Genomic DNA, 22,600 nt, shown 5'->3' with positions numbered 1-22,600 from the left:
TATGTTTGTGCCATGATAAAGTGTTTACAATACACTATGTAATGTGATTGGCAAATAGACAGTAGATGTAAGATGGAGAGGATCCTGTACTTTTACTAAGGACATGACAACCCCTTAGTATAGGGGTCATGATAAAATGTACCTGTTACATTCTGTAAAATGGTTTGTGTTAAGAAGGGCATCCAAAGACAGAAACTAAGCCCAAAATGGAATATATAAGTAAAATGTGGTCTTCCAACTCATGGCTTTGGCTGTGATTATCTACCCATATCAGCATGGGAAAATGGATGTAAAGTGATGATAACTGCTTTAGAATGATAGTGGCAAATACACATCTGGATTGTACTAAATCTGTGAAAATATTCATCTTGTTAGAGCAACATAAAAGTGAGAGTCAAAATATTGATATGTGCAAGAGTTATTACTACATTCCTGAAATGTGTTATGCTTGGTTTCTTTTGGGTTGGCATAGCAACACATGAGAAATAAGAGGCCAGCATTAGCTTTGCAATCAGGAAGAACCTAGCTGATGGGCTAGATGAGTTGCCATCAATGTAAGTAACTGCATCATTAAACTCCATTTGCTGTTGTCTTGTAAATCAATGGAAGGCGCTCTATCTTTTTTCTCAGAGAATTTTAGAAGTACCATTCCTTCTATACCTACTGTTAACAAAATTCATTCTATCTAATGATTTTAATAGCAGAGAAAGTCATAACTGCAATATGTGGTCCAGTTTGAGATGGTTTGATAGAGCAGTTGCCTGTACCTGGTGCTGCTGTTTGAAGCTTGGTGATGTAATAGGCAATATACGTTTCAGCAAAAACTGGGTCTGCCTTTGCTTGAAACAGTGTCATCCTATTGACTGTCATAATATACAAAAATGATATTCATGATCTATTTACCATTAAAGTTTTGCATGGTACTATGTGTTGAGCAACCGCTATCCAGTTTGGCTAGGCTGAAGGTGGTTGTGAAAGTTTACAACAAATAACACAAATGTTCTGAAACAGTTGAATGTTGATAAACTCCAAGACGCAACAATATCTGTTGCTTTAGGAAAATCTCGAGCAAATTCTTCATCAAATGGCTTATTGTTAGATTTTAAACAAAAAAAGTTTATATTACTACTTCCAATACTTTGGTTTTCAGGAAATGCAAACACAGAGATTGGATTCCTGAAACTAACTCCGAAATATTTGAACTTCCAGACATCAAACATAAATTACACCAAACATTCCTCCCAAATCCCTTTTCCAGTTTTTAGAGTTGGCACTGTTAATGTAGGCACACTGAAAGGTAGGTCTAGTGAGATTGTAGACATGCTTAAATGGAGATGTGTTGATGTATGCTGTATACAAGAGGTAAGGTGGAGAGGAGCTTCAGCCAGGGTCCTCACAGACAAGGCACATAGGTATAAAATCTTCTGGGAAGGAAACAGTGATGGGGTAGGTGGTGTAGGTTACTCATCATCATCATCGTTTAACGTCCGCTTTCCATGCTGGCATGGGTTTGACGGTTTGACTGGGGACTGATGAGCCAGATGGCTGCACCAGGCTCCAATCTGATCTGGCAGAGTTTCTACAGCTGGATGACCTTCCTAACGCCAACCACTCCGTGAGTGTAGTGGGTGCTTTTATGTGCCATTGGCACGAGGGCCAGTCAGGTGGTACTGCAACGGCTAAGCTCAAATGGTGTTTTTACGTGCCACCTGCACAGGAGTCAGTTCAGCAGCACTGGCAACGCTCTCGCTCAAATGCTGTTTTTCACGTACCAGTAAGGCGATGCTGGTAACGATCACACTTGAATGGTGCTTTTTATGTGCCACTGGCACGGGGGCCAGTCAGCGGCCCTGGCAATGATCACTCTCAGATGGTGCTCCACTAGAACTCCTTGTGGAGAAATGGGTGGATAAGGTCATAGAGGTAGTCAGGGTGTGCGAGAGAGTGCTTAAGCTCAGGCTAGTCTTGCAGAATAGCAAAGCTACAATTATCTCTGCCTACGCCCCACAAGTGGGTCTACCAAATGAACAGAATTTTATGACATCCTTTTCCAGGCTACCTCAAAGATGAGTGACAATGATCTCATCTTTGTGACTGCAGATTTTAATGGGCATGTCAGATGGCAATCTGGCATCTTCCATAGTGTTCATGGGACCCAAAATGAAGAGAGAACTAGGCTACTGGAGTTCTGTGGAGCAAGCAACTTATTAATCTACAGCACCAACTTCAGGAAGTCAGCCAGCCACCTGAAACCTATCAATCAGGTGACTCTGCTAGCCAGATTGATTTCATTCTCACCAGACAGCAGGATGCATGGTTGCTCTTAGATACAAGATCTTCCCTGGTGAATAATGTACCCCACCTCCAAATAGACTGGTTATTAGCAACTTTAGACTCGAGGCCAGAAGGATGTCAAGAAGCAGACCAATCTGGAAAAGAATTTGGATGCTTAAGAACCCTGCACATGATCAAAGATTTAGGGACATCCTCATTGAGAAATCTGATGATAGGGAGGAGGAGCTACAGACTTGTGACATAGACAACTGGAAATTCCTGTATGACAACTTACTGAGCACCACAGACCAAATCTGTGGCTGGTGCAAAGTCCCTTCCAGACCTAGGGTAACATGGTGGTGGAATAATACTGTAGACAGGGCCATTAGGGCAAAGAAACAAGCCTGGAAAACCTGGAAGAGTCAGGGTAGCAGGGAACTGTATCAGATAGCCAGAAGGGAGGCTAGGAGACAGGTATATATAGCCAAAGGAGAAGCAGTGATGTGAGGACCAATGAACTTAAGTATTTTGGATTGCTAGACAGTATGTAAGAAAACCTTGTGATGTCATAGGGGAGAAATGTGTCCTCATGGATGATGGTGCACTTGTTTTTAATGATTCTGAAAAGAAAGAGGCTTGGAGATGCCATTATGAAAGACTGCTGAATGTGGAGAACGTATAGTAGGAGAGCCTGCCAAATGTTGATCCAATTGAGGGACCAGCTACCCGAATTGACTGTACCCTGGCAGATAAAACAATTGAGGATATGAAGATGGGGAAAGCTCCCGGCCAATCAGGAATCACCACCGAGATGCTTAAAATATCTGGTGGTGTGGGCTATGGTCTAGTCACCCATATTGTAAATCAGGGAACTCCTACCTCTGCTGGTAACAAAGGGCCTCTCACTCAGAGTGAAAGGTAGACTGCATGATGCATGTGTGTGAACAGCTATGCTACATGGCAGTGAAACATGGGCCATGACTGTTGAGGACATATGTAGGCTTGAAAGAAATGAAGCTAGTATGATCTGCTGGATGTGTAATGTCAGTGTGGATACACGACAGAGTGTAAGCATCCTGAGAGAAATGTTGGGCATAAGAAGCATCAGATGTGGTGTGCAAGAGACATAACTGCACTAGTATGGTTATGTGCTGCGTATGGATGAGGAGAGCTGTGTGAATAAATGTCACATCCTAACAGTGGAAGGAACCTGTGGAAAAGAGAGACCTAGGATAACATGGGATGAGGTGGTGAAGCACAACCTTCGAATGTTGGGCTTCACAGAGGCAATGACAAGAAGCTGAGACCTTTGGAGATATGTTGTGAATGAGAAGACCTGGCAAGCAAAGTGAGATCACAGCCATGGCCGATACCAGTGTCACATAACCAGCCCATTTAAAAGTACTCTTGAATCGTTGCTGTGCTTGAGAAGACCTGCTGAGTGAAGTGAAATCAAATTGTGGTCAATGACCCGGCAAGTAAAGTGAGATCACAACCGTGGCTGATACCAGTGTTGCATAACCAGCCCATTAAAGAGTACCCTTGAATTGCCAGGCAATACGCTGTGCTTAAGAAGAACTATTGAGTCAAGTAAAGTTGAAATCAAAATGGAAATCGTAGTTGTGGCCGATGCCAGTGCTGCCTGGCTGGCACCCATACTGGTGGCACGCAATAAGCACCATTCAAGCATGGGTCGATTCCAGTGCCACTTAACTGGCTCTCTGTGCCTGTGACATGTAAAAAGCACCATGTGAACATGATTGATGCCAGTGTCCTTCCAACTGGCTCTTGTGCTGGTAGCAGGTAAAAAGCACCATCCTAATGTAGTCGATGCCAGTGCCGCCTGACTGGCTCCCATGCTGGTGGCACATAAAAAGAACCCACTACACTTTCGGAGTGGTTGGCATTAGGAAAGGCATCCAGCTGTAGAAACCTTGTCAGATCAGATTGGAGCCTGGTGTAGCCTACCGGCTTGCCAGTCCTAAGTTAAACCATTCAGCCCATGGAAAGTGGACCGTTAAACGATGATGATGATGATGATGATGATTTTTATTTCTAGACTCTCCCCACCGCAAGAAAAAAAAACAACTGTAGATAGAGAGGAATGATTAAAGAAATATAAATCAATTTAACAGAGAGAACCATGAGTAATGAAGAAGCCATGTATAAAGTCAGTGAAACTGAACCTGGGATCTTACAGTTATGAAGTGAACTTTTTAGCCATTCAGCTTTACCCGTACATACACATACACATGTACATACAAACATACAGAGTTGTCCTTTGACTTACACTACTTAGTTTACATGGTTTCACCTAAACATCACTCTTGTTGAGGTTGAATTTATTAAGTATTTTTTCCCCCATATATCATTTAAAAAACAACTTGGCTATTTCATTGTTTCATTTCAATTTTTCAGCTCCCATGACTTTCGGAAACATTTTCTCACACTCAGAGTTGTTGAAGCATGGAACAAACTAGCTGCATCAGTTGTTAGTTGCCAAGACATTGCATCCTTTAAAACCTCTATGCTTCCTGAAATTCGCCAACACTATACCAGATATCCTCCACTCCATACGCATGCACACATGTATATCATGACTCATACACTGTTCACTTTCCTGACTTCTGTAGATAATTCTATGTACTGTACATGCAGCTTTGAGGAGTTGTAGTGCACCTGAGCATTATACACAATAATTTCATTATCATTACATAAATAAGAGTGCAGTGACCTCATAATTCTAGCAACATAAATTGCATAGAAATGTGTAAATACTTCAGGATTAAACTATACAAGTCAAAATTCAGATTTTCTCATTCAGAAAGCATTACACGATACTCCATCTATCAATTCACCTACTAATTAGACAAATTTGATGAAATAAATAAATTTATTAATACTGTCTATATATATATATATATATATATACACACACACACACAATGTTTGATGATAACAGTAATTAAGGGAATATAACATCTTAACTGAAATAAACGTTGGCAATGCTCAGTAACACCATGGATTAGGAGTAATATTCATGTAATTGGCATGATAAATTGAGATCAAAGCCAAAGGATTTTGAGAAAGCATGCATACAAGTCTTTATTGATGTATGCACTAATGGCATTAATGAAACGGTGATGATAAATGAATAATAGGGCTTTAAGAGTCAATTCAGCTGAAATTCTCATGTTGACTAGGTGTGGAAATAATGTCACTGTTCGGTAATAGTCATTGGGTATGCAAAGGCATCCCACGTGGGTCTGGGACGCTGGCAGTTTCGAGGTTAGACTGGAGATTCATTAACCAGCGCTTGGTATGTGCATCAGTACTGAGGATGTTTGCAAATGTGGAGTCTTTAAGTTGATCTGGAAGACACTGTCTAAGGGCTTCTCTGGCTCTACAGTATATATAAAAAAAAAAAGAAAAATTATTTTAATTGATTTTAAACATAAACACAATACAAATAATCATTTTTGGGGGGTATTTACAGTTCTTCACATCTACAGCTAAACAACTTGGTTCTTATGCAGATGAAATATTTCCTATTCTGGAGTGAAACCTGTTCACAATGAAATAAATGTATTCAACAGTAGATATCTAAATATTAAAATGGCAATAGCTAAAATTAATTTGGTTCATATGCAAATGAAAAATTTGCTACTCAGGAGTGAAACCAATCAACAATGAAATAAATGTATTCTGTAATAAATAATCTTCAAGTTTTGATCTAAGACAAATAGAGAATTGCTATATCATTGCCTTACAATTACATAGAGAGTTAAATATGAGCTTGCATTTCCCATATCTAATTTTGTCTATTTCTAACTACCTGCCCCAGCATCAATCTCAAAGTAAAGTTATTCACGACAACTTTGTATATATGTTAAGTGTGAATTGCAGAAGGTTATTAATTTAAAATTTCATGCTTCATGTTCTGCCATAGCTTGAGGTAAATTATTTTGATAAAGTACCATTGCAGAAAAGTTTGGAAATTAGTAGGAAAAAAAAAAAAAAAAAAAAAAAATCAGTATTTTAAAGTGAAACCTCACCGTGGATTGTCAGAAAGTCGTAGATAACAGCGAACAACATGCTTGAGCAGCCTTGCAGAAGGATCTTTTGATAAATGAAGGACCATCTTACCCTGAAAATAATTTATTTCACACTAAAATATCTGATAGATACATATAGATATACATAAATACACACACACACACATAAAGAGAGAGATGGTCACTCACCTCTAACCATGTCATTCTCCTTTCAATCTTGCAAATATACTCATCCCAGATCCAATTTTCCTATTCCCATTTATATCCATCTTCTTGTGCCTTGAGGATACATCCTGATACCTCATCACCACCACTACAGCAAGATACATATTCCTAACCCTGTATCACACTTTAGCCTCTCAAAATTTGGTAAAAAGCAACCCCTCACAATATGATACCTTACTCTATCAAGGGGTCTTGTTTTGCAAGTTACTTGTGCTAGTGTCACAAGAAAACTCAATATACTCTGTAAAATGGTTGTTTTTAGGAAGGGCATCCAGACATAGAAACCATGCTACAGCAGACAGCTTGATGAAGTTCTATGGCTCACTGGAGCTTGTCAAATCTTTCAGCCCATGACAGCATGAAAAAGAGATGATAAATGATGATATATATATGAAAATGTAAATGAAAGTATCGTCATCATCGTCATCCTTTAACGTCTGCCTTCAATGCTGGCATGGGTTGGACAGTTTAACCAGAGCTGGCAAGTCAGAGAACTGCACCAGGTTCCAGTTTGATTTGGCTTGGTTTCTACAGCTGAATGCCCTTCCTAATGCTAACCAATTTATAGTGTGTACTGGGTGCTTGTAACGTAACACCAACACAAGTGCTTTTACTTGATGCCAGCACAAGTGCTTTTTACATGGCACTGACACAGGACTCTTGCAGGACAATCTTCTTTGCCAGGGGATGTGGCCTTAACACTTCTAAGGTTAGATTTTCTATTCTTATTTACCTTTCTATTTTTACTCTATGTCAACTAAATCTACTTTTTTATCAGATTCATTTCACTCTAAATTAATGGTTGTCTATCAGTCTGTCTAATAAAAGGGAAAATACAGCTTCATGTCTAAAATACAGCCAATAAACTACTGACTATTTTTAATTGTGTGAGAACACCTAACGTTTTTTCTTTAAATTTGATATTATCATCATTTTAACCTCCACTTTTTCAAGCTTGCATGAGTCAGACGAAATTCTTTGAGGTAGAATTTGTGGCTGGATGGCCTTTCTATCACCAAACTTCACCTGTTTTCAAGTAAGATAAAATTTTCCTAAGTGCTTTAGAAAATGAACAGTATAGTGGCTGGACAATTCCACAGTAGATTTCAAATGAGTGACATCACTTAACAGTGAAGCTCATCTACAAAGAGTGTGCAATATCAAGACAAAGAGATTATGGACACACACACACACAATGGATTCTTTCAGTTTCTGTCTTCAAAATCTACTCACAAAGTTTTAGCAGGCCTGGGGCTATAGTAAAAGACACTATCCAAAGATTTCATGCAATGGGATTGAACCCAAAACCATCTGACTACAAAGTGAACTCCCTAATCACACAACTGTGAGAGTACCTATCAACAACAGAAATGCATTTTCAACATAATAGTTAACTAGAATTTGAATGTAAAATTTCAGTGATATACTGAAGTGGACTAAGACCTTTGCTAGATCAAATATGTAATATATGAATATAACATTTATCTAAAGTAGACAAGAACGGGACATTTATACATAAACTATAAGCCAGTAAGACTTTAGGTGCAAAATTTTTCTTCTTTTAATGTTTAGCATTTAAACTGGCCATATCTGGCCCAAATATTCTATCTGTTTTATGTTCTAACTAGCCAGATCTGGCCTTTCACACCTACACTTAAATGTTATTCTAAAAATAAGTAATCACATCACTGAAATTTTGATGTTACGAGATAATGCATGATTAATTCAAAACAATGTGAATATAAGCATTACATTTGATAGAGTAATCAGAATGCTAAATAGTTGTAGCAGTAGATAGATAGTTGAATGATCTCCCTTGCAAGAAAGATCATAGAGTAAACTCCCTTTTCTAAGTTTCTTGAAGCATCGAGGTCACAAAACCTAATTCTTAATTATTCAAGAAGCTTGGAGTTTCTTTTGGAAGTTTCTAGACTGTCTAGCATGCCATTAATAATCTCTGTATGAACTCTTGTGATAACATACACACAGTCACATCAAACATATTATACTATCTATACAATTCACTGCAGAGTTAAAAGAATGGTCAAGAGCTTTCATGAAGCTGTAAATGCCAACACACTAAAGAAAAAAATGAATCTTACCAAGATCATGGCAACATGTGAGAACCTTTCGTATGTTTGACAAATATAAGACAAACCCGTTTCATCTAGAAGAATTTTTTGTAGTATGAAAGTAGCAACCTGTAAAGAGAAAAAGAGAGGGAGAAAATATGCAATTTCAGTACCATTTGATAATCTTAAACCTGTGGATTCTAATTTTAAATGATACATTGGTAATAAAGAAAATAGAAGTTTTTATAGAAAATTAATGACAGCACATTGTAAGTTATGGTTTTATTAAAAAGATCAACATAATTATATATATATATATATATATATATATATATATATATATATGGGACAATTGACGAAAAAACAACAGACGAAGACAGGTGGTGTAAACAACAAATGGATGATATATATACATACACAGTTAATTGTTTCTCAGATAATTTTCATGTGAGATATAATTTGTTAGTGTAATGTAAAAAGATAATCCTGGAGCAACAAAAATATTAAAATTTATCACTAATTAATGTTAAAGAGAATTACTTTGATGAAATAATTTGATTTTGGAATTCATCATCATCATCATCATCAAATTAATTTATATGCTAATTTTATGAAAACAAAGATAAAAATATTGGTTCCTGTGAGAAAGGAACACTAATAAATAAGACAAGAGACAAACTAGAAAAAAAAAACTTATAACAGAGAATGCTTGTTTATACCAGTTATCTACCTGATGATGTTTCTTAGGATAATTAGAATGTTAATTCTTTAACTAAGTATAAAAATGACCAAATGAGCAACTATAAATCTAATAGTTGCTGTTAGAAATACTAAAATAGCATTGTATTTTAACAAAGACTTGCTGTGTTAGTTAACTCTGGTTTAGTCCAATAGAAGTTGAGTGAAGTGTTCATTTGTATTAAGGGCAGAGAACTACAGAATAAATGTTCTTGTACACAGCACAAACAACGATTTTTTTTTATTAGTTAGCAAATACAAGCATCTAACAGCAAACAATTTGTCTGGGCTCAGAGTTCTCACTGCTTTTGGCTGATGAGATGCAACATGTCGAAACACCAGTGCCCAAAAATGCCATATGCTAATGAGCTGAGTATGTGGAACACACTAGTAAAAAAGAGAAGTTATTCCCCTATCATGTACACTACAGCAGCCAGCATATTTTGTGTCCAAACCTGCTTAGATGTGCTAAGAATAAATAAGTAAATAATTGCTGAATCTTATTTTTTCCCAGTAAAGTAAGTATTTTTCTCTCTTTCAAGTTTAACCAGAAAATCTGTTAGAAAGTCAAGAGAACCATAATGTCGGTAGCTCAACCTTAAGAAAATATGCCCTTTTGCAGGGCACTGCCATCATCATCATCATTTAATAGTTTTCTATGCTGGCATGAGTTGGGCAGTTTGATGGAATCCAATGATCTACATCATTGTGTTGAGTTCCAATGTTTGCTTTGGCATGGTTTCTACAGCTGGATGCTCTTCCTAATACCAATCTTAGTATAGAGTTACTGAATGCATTTTTTTTTTGACAGTGATACTATTAAGGTCACCAAGTAACATACAAGATAAAAAAAGAAGCTCCCTTCAATTGAGTGGAGTTGTAGTAGAGGAGGAGATGGCTTTATTGATGAAAATAAAAAATTACTCACAGTCTTAGATAATTCACTTCCTGACTCCATTATTCGCAAGCAGAGAGGGATTATTTCAGTCGTAAGAAGAAATGTAATTACTTCTTGTTCATCAGGCTAGAAATAACAAAACAAACAATTTCCCAATTTATAATTACAGGTGAAGTCATTTATACATAGGCATAACTATGGATCAAAGGAAGTATTCTAGAGTGATAAAGTTAATTGTTGGTTCTGGTAGAAGTATTTGAAGTTACAGCAAGAATCACTATTACCTCTTTGTAGTCTTGTAGCAAAGGTCTAACTCATTTTTTTTTTAACACAGGAGAGTCAGCATGAATACCTATCTCCCCATACACTGATATTCTAAGAGAGCCACTGAGGCTACACATCATTAAGTGTATTTCCAAAGAATTTTTGTTTCTGAAAAATATCAACTTTTCCCATCTGTGACTTAATAGATAGAAGTTATATCATGTATGTTGAGATTAAATAGATTAATATTTTTCATGCTAGGATACACATTTATATTATCCACAAAAATTCTTGGCCAATGTGTTAGGGTTAGTTGGATAGTCTTTGAAGTAGTCTTTTAGGCTGCAACAGGGACTAACACCAAGCTAGAAGATTATGTGTGTCCTATAACTCACTGGTGTCATGGGTTACCAAATGAAGACTATAAAATATATCTAGAGCAAATCAGCTTGGCAATGCCCATCTCTCTTTCCAAGTTATACTCATGAGAGGACTTGGACTGAGTGCCTGTAACATTCATAAATTACATAGCGTTCACAACTTCCAGTTAATTTCAACTCCCTACGAGTTTCTGTTGACATTCTAAAAGTTAAAAACGAAAGTGAATGTATTATAAAATTTATTTCAGAAAATATCTTTTAAGTGTGACACTTCAGATATTATAGTCAAAAAAGAATACAGATGTCAATGTCAATTAGAAACGAGATATCCTAACTAAGAACATGACTTGGCTCTCCATAACAAAATATCATTTTAGTGTTTGAAATCAGAACAATTTTAAATTAGGAAGAGAAAAAAAAATTACCTTAACAAGGGCCCCTATAACACCAAGACTTGTTAAACGGAGATACTCAAATGGACGTGTTTTACTGACAGTGTGAAGAAATGGATAAAGAAACAGTGGGATGTGAGCTGTGAAAAATGAAACAAAAAAAATTATAATAAAAGTTGTCTTCTGAAACAAAAATGTCATCTATTCAGAACAAAGTAGAGGCATATATCGAGTCTTAGTCTAGAAATTAAAAGCCACACAACTTCCTGACAGAATAATGAATATGAAGAAGGTATTAAGTTTCCAAATACCTTGATACTAACATGCTTGAATCTATGTATGCATTCAAACCAGGTTGGGACTGAAATTATGTCATTGTTGTTTTACATCTACTTTCCATGTTGGTATCGGTTGGACGAGTTGGCATGGCCCAAACCAGTTCGTATTTGAAGTTATTTTTTTTTGTTCCTAGACATGTTGAGAGATCATGTGTTACAAGACTTTTTTTCAAGTTTGGTATGGTTTGTAAGCTGGATACTATTCTTAGCACCAACCACTTTACTAAGTGTATGGGTGCAGCTTAACATGGCACCAGCACTAGAAAGGTTGTCATATCTTCAATAATATAAATTAAGAGTCTTCTCAACTCTACATCATCTCTGCTTGTTCACCAACGACTTTACAGTGTACTGGAAGCATTTTATTGTGGCTCCAGCACTAGTGCTTTTTATCCTCCAAAACAAAAAAGGGGTTCTCAGTGCTCAGTACTGTCTGTGTTTGTAGGGGGCAATGTGACTAAGAGTGGGTAGAAAAGAGAGGAAGGCAGGATAACTGGAGTGTCAGTGTGTTAAAGAGAGAGAGAGAGAGAGAAATGAACGGGATAGAGTGTAAGAGGACTTCAGGAAGAGAAAGTATTGGGAGAGGAAAAGAGCAAGTGAGTGATGGATAGTCATAAAATAGTCAGTGGCAAGAGTATTATAGAAGTGAATAGGCGCAGGAGTGGCTGTGTGGTAAGTAGCTTGCTTACCAACCACATGGTTCCGGTACATTCCCACTGCGTGGCACCTTGGGCAAGTGTCTTCTACTATAGCCTCGGGCCGACCAAAGCCTTGTGAGTGGATTTGGTAGATGGAAACTGGAAGAAGCCCGTCGTATATATGTATGTATGTGTTTGTATGTCTGTTTGTCCCCCCAACATCACTTGATAACCAATGCTGGTGTGTTTATGTCCCCGTAACTTAGTGGTTTGGCAAAAGAGATTGATAGAATAAGTACTAGGCATCCAAAGAATAAGTCCTGGGGTCGATTTACTCGACTAAAGGCGGTGCTCCAGCATGGTCGCAGTCAAATGACTGAAACAAGTAAAAGAGTAAAAGATTAATGAGTGATACTTACCTTGTAAAAATGCTGATCTTGTTTCTGGGTGAGAAGCAACACATTGTAGAAGTGCTAAAGCATTGCAAACTCTGTTGGATTGATGAGCCTTGCAGGGGATAAAAATAAAAAAGTGTTATCATACTTAATCAACAAAATGCATTTCATTCAACAATAAACAACAGTTAATTTCATTTCTTAATTTGAAGAGACAATTTTGAGCACAAAGCATAGCCAATGTTACAGATGTTTGCTACTGAAGTATGGGTAGAAGCACACAAAATACAATGAAAATAGTTTGTTAGTCTTCCATTTTTAAACAGTATAATATTGGTAGAACCATTTCATAAAAAAAAATAAAACGAAGAGCTATTCTAGATTAAGATACCATACTTCTTTGAATTATTAATGCTTTTGCATTGAAACCAGTCATATCTGGTCCAAATATTCTACCAGTTTTATGTTCAAACTATCCAGATCTAACCTCTTACACCTACCCTGCAATGAGATTCTAAAAATATGCAATCAAACCATTGATATCTCGAAGCTATGAGATAACGCATGATTAATTCAAAACCGTCTGAGTAAATAAGCATTACATTTGGCAGAGGAATCTGAATGCTGAAGAGTTAAGCAAGAGGAGACAGGAAGAAAGTAAAGGAGTACTTGTGTTAAAGAATTTAATTTGAGGGAAGAGGGGCTAAAACAGTTCTTTGAGAAAGTATGTGGAATTTTTTCAAGTTATAAGGCAAATGAATGACAACAACAAGAGTTTATAATTAACCAGAAAACATGAATATTAGGAAAATAGTGAAGCATCAAGTGAGAATGACATGCAGTTGATTTAGAACTATGTGTGGCCGTTGCCAGTACCGCCTGACTGGCCTTCGTGCCGGTGGCATGTAAAAGCACCCACTACACTCTCGGAGTGGTTGGCGTTAGGAAGGGCATCCAGCTGTAGAAACTCTGCCAAATCAGATTGGAACCTGGTGTAGCTATCTGGTTCACCAGTCTTCAGTCAAATCGTCCAACCCATGCTAGCATGGAAAGCAGACGTTAAACGATGATGATGATGCAAGTTAATGTGGAAAGAGAGATCCTCAAGAAAATGCCAAGTTTGATAGTATTTCTGCAGTACAGAATTCGATAATTTTTATGCTTAACTCAGTAAAGCAATCTACAAGTAAAAAAAATAAAAAAGACCTTTCTAAACCCTGTTGTTATTGCTTGTCTGTTGAAATACACTGCTTTTTATTTCAATTAATTTTGAAAATAATAAAGAATTTAGTAAAATGACTTAGTCATTATTAAGGTGGCATTTGGAAGATAAATTAACATGAGATTTTGAGGGAAGGTTTTAATTTAGAACACCGTAAAACAGGAGGTTTGAGTCAGAGACACAAAGGCAGTCTTTAGTGAGTTGGTATTAAAGAAAGACAGAAATTGAAAGAAGCCTCTGTCAGCGTTTCTCTCTGTATGATAGTTGTAAACAGATGTCACCATCCTGTAAGCATTGTCCTGCATTCCAAATCTTGCAAGGAGACGCACACAGAGGCTTCTTTCAGTTTCTGTTAAATAAATCCACTCAAGTCTTTGGTTGGCCTGGGTCTATAGTAAGACACTTGCACAAAGTGTTATGCAGTGAGATTGAACCTGGAACTATGTGGTTGGGAAGCAAACTTCTTACCACACAGTCATATATATATATATATATATATATATATGCACATGTATTTCACTAATGGTTCTATTATGAATAACACAATTAGTTAATAAAAAAATAAACTAATTACCTAATCAACTGATGACAATAAAAACTGAAGTGAAATACAGTTGTGGGTGTATGTGTATTATTGGCAGTTTGACCCTCTTAAAGTACAACAATATTTCATGATTTCACATTACGAAATGTTACAAAAAAAAAAAAAAAAAAAGGTAATTCCTTTAACTAAATCTCTTCTTCCAGAATATACACTTACCTTTCACCTTGCAGATTATGAATTTATATTTTTCACTTTTTACAAACTTTTAAACAATAAACACTTATCAAGAATGTTGTCTTTAGTATAGGATCATTTAGTAGACTTTATTTTCAGCATGGTATGTTGTTGTTGGCACTCCGTCGCTTACAACGTCGAAGGTTCCAGTTGATCCGATCAACGGAACAGCCTGCTCGTGAAATTAACGTGCAAGTGGCTGAGCACTCCACAGACACGTGTACCCTTAACGTAGTTCTCAGGGATATTCAGTGTGACACAGTGTGACAAGGCTGACCCTTTGAATTACAGGCACAACAGAAACAGGAAGTAAGAGTGAGAGAAAGTTGTGGTGAAAGAGTACAACAGGGTTCGCCACCATCCCCTGCCGGAGCCTCGTGGAGCTTTTAGGTGTTTTCGCTCAATAAACACTCACAACGCCCGGTCTGGGAATTGAAACCGTGAGTCCGCTGCCCTAACCACTGGGCCATTGCGCCTCCACTCAGCATGGTATACACAATCAGGAAATAACTGAGGAAAGTGGGTGTCAGAAGTGGTGGCATAGGTAGGCAAATTGGGTTTGTTGTTATTCATTAATTTTGTGTGCTACTGACAATAGTATTTACTTTATGCGAGACACCAATATAATAATGAAAATATTGCTTTAATAATAGAAGTATTGTTAGGATTCAATAACGTAATATCTAATTATACTTACAGTTAATTGTGGAGGATTGATTGCAGGATAAATGTTGATAATTTCTTGAAGAAGAGCAGCTATAGTTCCAAATGAGTGCCATAGCATTGGAGCAAGATCTGGGACAACCTCCCTTTTTTTGCTAGAAACAAAAAAATGATAAAGAATACATAATATATAAACAGGAAGTAAATATGAAAGAAGGCTCATAGTAAACCATATATATCATCATTTTTTTTTTACTTGTTTTCCATCTTGGTAGGGATTCAACAGGTCATCACAGTCTGAGTCATCTCCTCTTGGGAACTGTTGCTTCCAATAGACTGATGCTCGTACATGACATCTGGTTTGGTTTCTATAGTTGGATGCCTTCTCTATCACCAGCCACACTACAGAGTGTACTGAGTGCATTTTTATGGCCCCAACTAGAAACATTGAATAAAGTGACCTCTGACAGCTAAGCATTCTCTGCTTAGTTTATCAACCACTTTACAGGGTATACTGGGTATGGTTTGTGCTACAAGCACCAGAAAGAGATTGTCTCACTCACTAACCAGTTTGAAGGAACATTAGTTGTTAGCTGGCACCACTACAAGAAGAGTAGTGTCTTGTACACAAGCAATGTAGGGCATATTCAGAGCTCAGACATATAGACCAGGGAGGGGAAATAGGCAAGGTACGGTGTCAGTAGTGAGACTGGAAGTGGATGAGGGGAGTAATTGCTGAGAATAAACAATAACCTAGAGCATGTATATTTGTTAAGTGACTAAGAAGGGGGTTAGAAGAAAGAGAAATGACAGAAGAGCCTGGGTAGCTTAGGTGAAAGAATGGAAGGAGCAGTAGTATAAGTGATAAGGTTATTTAGAACAACAAAGATGGGCAAAGGTAAAAAGTGATGGATAGTGAGGGAAGTGGCCCAGGGGATATGGGGGAGCATAAAGGCTGGTACTTGAGAAGAGTAAAGATGCACAAGAGAAAAGGAATTATAGAGGCACAAGTATGGTCCAATGTCGTCTCCTACACACCAGTCTAGTGAAGAGGTGAGAGTGGATTAATGTAGTCTTCAGTACATAGGACTGGCAAAGGGTTCAGGAGGACCAATACAGCCTTTTATCTATAGGCCTAGTGGAAGAATGAAGGTGAATTTATGGGAGAGTATGCAACAGGGTGAAGTGGGGGAGTTAAAATAGTGAAAAGTGATGGGAAGCACACATTAGCATAGTAGAAATTCTAACCACATGTAGCAAAGTTAAATAGATTTTAATTTGTCATGTAGAAACTATTTCCAGTATTTCTCTTCAAAGACAAACACAGACTAATATAAATTGTCTTATGGCAACAGGCTATGGTCTTGCTATTTTTACTGCCACACTGGAACTAATGTATAATGTTTCTGATATTAGTAATTTAAAAGAAATTTTTTAGTGAAGATGTATCACATTAACCAGACTGTACTATATCTTAACAGAAATAAATAAAACCAGTGTTAAGTAGTATAGCATGAAACCATGTCAAATAATTTTACTTCAACCATTGATATTTAGTTTTCCTATCATCTTCGAAGCCAAATCAAACTGAAGGAATTTTGTAACAAGAAATGATTATTTTAAATCAAAATTGCTGCTTTAAAGTGATATTAGCAGAAGAAATCTAAACCATTTTGGTCATCTTCAGCATATGCATGAATACAGGTAACCAAAAAAGATGTTTGCTTCCTAGGGCAATATCACCAGAGTTTAAAGTTATTCAAAGACATTGACAACTGGAATCAATGTTAGAATAAGAAAAACATCTACATTAGAATAAGATGATAATGATTACATTGGGGTGATAGCATCCAAGAATTGTATTCTGAGAACAAGAGAGGAATAACTTTACAGTTGTAAAACTAGGAAAATAAAATTTGGAGGCAATAGTCTCTATCAAACAATTGATACACATGCGTAGTAAAGATAAGATTTAAAATTTGAAGCATTAGCTTTAAGAAATTCTACAAAACAAAGATAAAGAAACCTACCTTAATTCAAGAAGGGCGTTTTCTCGTGTGTCTGGATTAGTGAGTTCAATAATCCACTGATAAATTTTATCCCTATCAACGGTAATCATGCTAGAACAAGTAGTACCTTGTTGTGGATTCATCATGCGTGGCTAGAAAAGTAATGTTAAAAAAATTAAACACAAATATGTGAAATATACTGAGAAGTATAGAATTATCAGTTCTACTCCTATTTTTCCCCTCACCACCTTGCCCCAATTCTGTAAGAAACCTGTTCTCTTCTGCTCATTTCTTTCATATTTTAATCCCATCATCTAGCATAAAGCTACCTCTCTTGGGGTTCAGAGCTTTGCAAGCTGCATGGTGACCTCACTAGTGCTGGCGACATGAAAAAAGCAGCCAGGACATGCAGTAATGTGTTTCGCCTTAGAAAGGCCATTCAGCTGTAAAAACCATGTCTAACTAGACAATGGAGCACAAAGCAGTCTTTGGACTTCTCGGATCCTGTAAGGCCATCCAACTTATGCCAGCATGGGAAATGACCATTAAATAATGATGACATGTTGAATGTTAAAGGATGAGAAAATAACTAGCAGTAAACACACAAAACACAGTTACTTTTCTGTCAAATCTTGGCTTTCTCCACTGTATATGATTTCGTCATGATTGTGGTGTGGATATAAACACAAGTGAAGATCTACATTGTGCACATTGATTTTTCTAGTTAGAAAATGTCACTGGCCTCATATTTCAATGGCCATATGATATAATGAGAATTGACCCTAGAAAGGGTGCAGACATTTCTTATGTAAAAAAAAAAATGATTATGAATTATAATCAGAAATAAGACACTTGTGGATTCATATATACCCACATCTTTGTACACACACTCATACATATCAATATCTATATATGCATTCATCATATACCATTATCTACATATACATTCATAAAAGCATTTTGCTTGTTTGTAACCCATTGTCTTGTCAAGCATTCTTCACATCTCATTCCTCTAACATCCAGCCCTCCATCACTCTTCTAAGGTGCTTGGGCAAGTCACATGTTACTCCTCCCCATTTTCTCTGCACTACCAGTTACCTCCTTCTGTGCCTTCAATTTTCTCTCCTCTGCCATATCTACTTTCAGTTTCTGCACCCTCTCATACATACCATTATGCCCCGTCCACTATAGCCACCTTTAAGTACTCCTCCATATCCCCCTCCCCACTGCTCTTACACTTTACTCATCATCCTTCTGATCTACCTTCTTGAGGCACCACTATCTCTCACCTTAACCCCACTCCATTCTGACATTTCTAACCAACTGTATCTTTTCTACCACAAATTCTATCTTTTACTTCCCACTGACACTAATAAAAATATCTGTTCACCCTTCTCACGACCCACTGTCTATATTCTCTTCTATGTTCACCTTCCTGTACTTTGAAAGTTTACTCTGGCACTCCAAAACTAAATTCTTTTATCTCCTTGTCAACTATTCCCACCCACTTCTGAATGTGTGGTAGTTACATATCTCCTCTTTAGCAAGATACCTATGCTTGTCTCTCAGTCATATTAGAGCCTTTCAATACTTACAAAGCCACCACGCCCATTTCGTCGTGGAAGTTTTTTCCCCCTTTACCTTTCTCCCTATTTGTGCATGTTACTTGGCAACCTCAATAGAGACGGTGGCACAAAACAAAAAAGAGAAAGCACCCAGTACAACTTGTAAAGTGGTTGGCATTAGAAACGATACAAAAGCTGACACTAGAACTCAGTGCAGGTCTGCTGTTGGCTGGATCTTGTCAAACCATCCAACCCAAGCCAGCATGGAAAACAGATGATAAATGATGACAGTCATACATACCAATACCTATATGCAAGTACACTCATATACATCCCCATATATATATATATATATATATATATATATATATATATATATATATATATATATATAAATTATTAAGGTGACTATTCACAATTTACAACTAAATGGCAGAAGTCAGCACCAGCTAGCACTCATCATCATCATCGTCGTTTAACGTCTGCTTCCCATGCTAGCATGGGTTGGACGATTTGACTGAGGACTGGTGAACCAGATGGCTACACCAGGCTCCAATCTGATTTGGCAGAGTTTCTACAGCTGGATGCCCTTCCTAACGCCAACCACTCCCAGAGTGTAGTGAGTGCTTTTACGTGCCACCGGCACGAAGGCCAGTCAGGAGGTACTGGCAACGGCCACGTTCGAAATATATATATATATATATATATATATATAAATTAAGGTGACTATTCACAATTTACAACTAAATGGCAGAAGTCAGCACCAGCTAGCACTCATACATACCTACATATATATATATATATATATATATATATATATATATATATATACACACACACACTCTTCTCGACATCGCTCGTCCACAGACTCTTGCACTCATCCGCACATGTACATGGCAGGCACGGGGGAGCTATGAGTGGGTATGTCGTCTTTGTAGTTAAACTAAGTAAACATGATTGAAGCGGGTATCTATTTCGTTAATATATGCAACAAAAAACAGGGGACAAACAACAAATCCTTGTAAGACACCAAACATCATATCATAGGATGCAGAATGATGCCCTAGTACTGTGACTACCAATTTTCAATGGACAATGAAGATCTTCAACTAGTTACAAAGATTAGTCTACTGCAGAGAACTTCGGCATATTTCACTTGTGTGGTATTTATCGAACCCAGTGTGTGTGTGTGTGTGTGTGTGTGTGTGTGTAAAGCATACACACATAACCGCGTACTAGAACCATTCTTAGGAAATTGAGAATACAATAAAGTGCAGACAACTTCGTTTTAACTAATAGAAAATTGCGAAGACTTCCCAATTTGGAAAATTGTTAAAAATAATAAATTGAATTTGAAAAGATGAGATGGAATTGTGCAAATAAATAAAGGTGAACTTAATGTTTTTATTTTAATATTGAATATCCACAAGTATATATAAAGCAACAAATCGAGTTTTTAAAGGATGTCATGTTGACGAATTTTCTGGAATAAATAACATTGTAACTCGTTTTGACATGAGCATCAAACATCGTTTGGACTAGAATTTAGTTAGTTTACTTTTTTTCATTAGAATCTCAAATGAAATAATAAACATGATTATTTACATGAAAATAATCCTGTTCGTTTGTTGATAAAAATAAGATATAAATTTATATTGTCTTGATCTTTTATTAACAAATTATAAAAATACCAGTCTTTAGTATAGAACTATGACCCTTAAAGAAGGATTGGGTGTGGCCACAGTATTTCTGAATATACTGTCAGGGTACGTGATGGAAAAAGAGAAAAATAGCCGAAACCTATTTATATGTCAAGAGTTAAAGAAATTTTAAGATGCAAGAATTTATGTAAAGTTACCAATTTCAATTCAGTCGGTTATTTAGAATCGTTGTTAGTGGAGCAGAATATATAAACATATTTATTACCTGTGAATATACATTATCAGTTAAATAGGGCCGAGGAGGTAAGAAACGCATGTCCATAAGAATTGTTGAAAAACAGAATAAAACAGGAAATTTTGCGGTAACAAACAAGAAGAAGAAAAAATCTGAGCAAGTTATTTCTGACTGAGCCAAGAAGACAGTGTCACACAAAGTGGGAAGCTACGATCTGACTGCGTCAAAACGAAATGAGAACTTTCTAACAGTTTCGATTTTAAATACTTTCCTTTCACTATAATTTATTCATTTTATGAGCAACATTTATTGGTTCACGCATTTCTACTTTGGATCTGTTATTTTTATGCTGTTAAATTATGGATTATAATTTATAGAAATTAAATAAAGCAGTTAGTTTTGTGTTATTTTAAATAAACAAAAAGGACATATTTACCTGCTGTGCACTAAGTGTATGCATTCTATAAAAAGGGCAAAACAAGATTTAGCGGAAGTCCTAAGTCCGCAGTTAATACTTCCATTACATTCTATTAAAGTAGCGTGACAGGAGTAGGAAGGAATAGCAAGTCCGCAGTGAAAATTCTCGTTTCTATTTGATTTAACCTCTATTACGTCGTTCGCTCACTCATTTTGCTTGGGGAATCATAAAATATTAAAAATTACATATTGTATTTTACCAAATGAACATATACAAAATACACTTCTATGTTGTTTTAATTATTATATTTTATGTCAATGTTTACAAATATTTTATTTTGTAAATTTCTTCAGCGATATTCAATATTTATTATGTAGAAAGTTGAATAAAATTAAGTTAAAGGTCAATTTTATGTTGTAAAAAGATATTTTAGTCTCTTTTAAAGTAACACAGTTAAGATATTTACTAGACCTTTTTATTAATCGAGTGATTATATAACTTAAATAACTAAGCTATTCTCATATCCAAATAACGAGCAGTTAAAAACACCAAAATATGTGTATAGGATTCCAGACCTATAATCTGGATTTTAGGTATGACTTCCCTAATCAAATATATCATATTTATCTATACTCAAAAATAATTCCTCAAAATTAGTCAGAAGAATCTTGTTTCGGACTGCGTCGATAAGAAAAGGGTAAAAAGTATGTGCCGTGAGAATCACTTTGTGCTTTCAGCAGTCTTTCGTAATAGCTGCCCTACGTAAGTTGGATTTCACCGCGCGGGGCGGGGACAACATTCAAAGAATTGTAGATTAAATATTTTCCCAAGGAAAATCTTTCTCCCCAATATTTTGAAGTGCGAGAGGTAAAAAAAAAGTTTAAAATCCCGGCTAAACGGAGAAAATTCAACTTATGTAGGACTGCTATTTCGTTCGTACCGAAAATATCAGAAATTATTTTCTATAATTTAAAGAAAATTAGTTATTTTATTTAAAATGAACATGTTTTCGACCATTCTTTAAATAACTTTTTTTTGTTTTAGTTAAGGGGAACATTTCCTTGGTTCATAATCTCAAGAAACGTAAGAATGAATAGTTTTTGAAGAATTATTTCGCAAGTATTTTATGAAAGATCAGGAGAATAACATCTTTATTTCACAATAAATGACGAAGAATTATTCAAAAGGAAATAACTATTCTGAGGTGAATACAACTTCCGTTTAATGAAGTAATAATTAGATAATAATATTTTTCTAAGCAAATATTTCATGTAATAATTACTTAATTTACTTAGGATATTAATTAAAGCCTGTATTAAATCACTTTGAAATAAATTATTTTCAATATAAAGAAACATTTAAATAATATTTTTTGTGGGT

General features: G+C 36.3%; 2 protein-coding genes across 3 annotated transcripts in view; one reads left to right on the top strand and one right to left on the bottom strand.

Annotated features, from left to right (window-relative positions):
• The window catches only part of LOC106871044 (cytochrome c), a 26,598-nt gene extending 21,786 nt beyond the window's left edge, over nucleotides 1–4,812 (top strand). Inside the window, exon 6 of the mRNA XM_052970711.2 lies at nucleotides 4,693–4,812. The gene's annotated coding sequence lies outside the window, so the exon portion shown is untranslated. The remainder of the gene's footprint in view (nucleotides 1–4,692) is intronic.
• A 539-nt stretch (nucleotides 4,813–5,351) lies between these two features.
• On the bottom strand, nucleotides 5,352–22,398 carry LOC106871046 (CCR4-NOT transcription complex subunit 9). Of its 2 annotated transcripts, none has more exons than XM_014917312.3 (9): nucleotides 21,239–22,398; nucleotides 17,363–17,493; nucleotides 15,367–15,487; nucleotides 12,694–12,781; nucleotides 11,332–11,438; nucleotides 10,293–10,388; nucleotides 8,657–8,755; nucleotides 6,330–6,421; nucleotides 5,352–5,677 (listed from the first exon to the last, which is right to left on the bottom strand). In XM_014917312.3, exons 1-9 carry the CDS (start codon nucleotides 21,260–21,262, stop codon nucleotides 5,509–5,511), a joined length of 927 nt encoding a protein of 308 aa, XP_014772798.1. In that variant the 5' UTR covers nucleotides 21,263–22,398; the 3' UTR covers nucleotides 5,352–5,508. The 2 variants fall into 2 exon arrangements, with proteins under 2 accessions (XP_014772798.1, XP_014772797.1); XM_014917311.3 differs by lacking the exon at nucleotides 21,239–22,398 and adding an exon at nucleotides 20,833–21,097.
• Nucleotides 22,399–22,600: the final 202 nt, after the last annotated feature.

This window comes from Octopus bimaculoides, chromosome 9 (genome assembly GCF_046866305.1).
Source record: "Octopus bimaculoides isolate indiv1 chromosome 9, ASM4686630v1, whole genome shotgun sequence".
NCBI classification, from domain to species: domain Eukaryota; kingdom Metazoa; phylum Mollusca; class Cephalopoda; order Octopoda; family Octopodidae; genus Octopus; species Octopus bimaculoides.
Note: the sequence above shows the minus strand (reverse complement) of the source record. Positions and strands in the feature narration are given on the sequence as shown.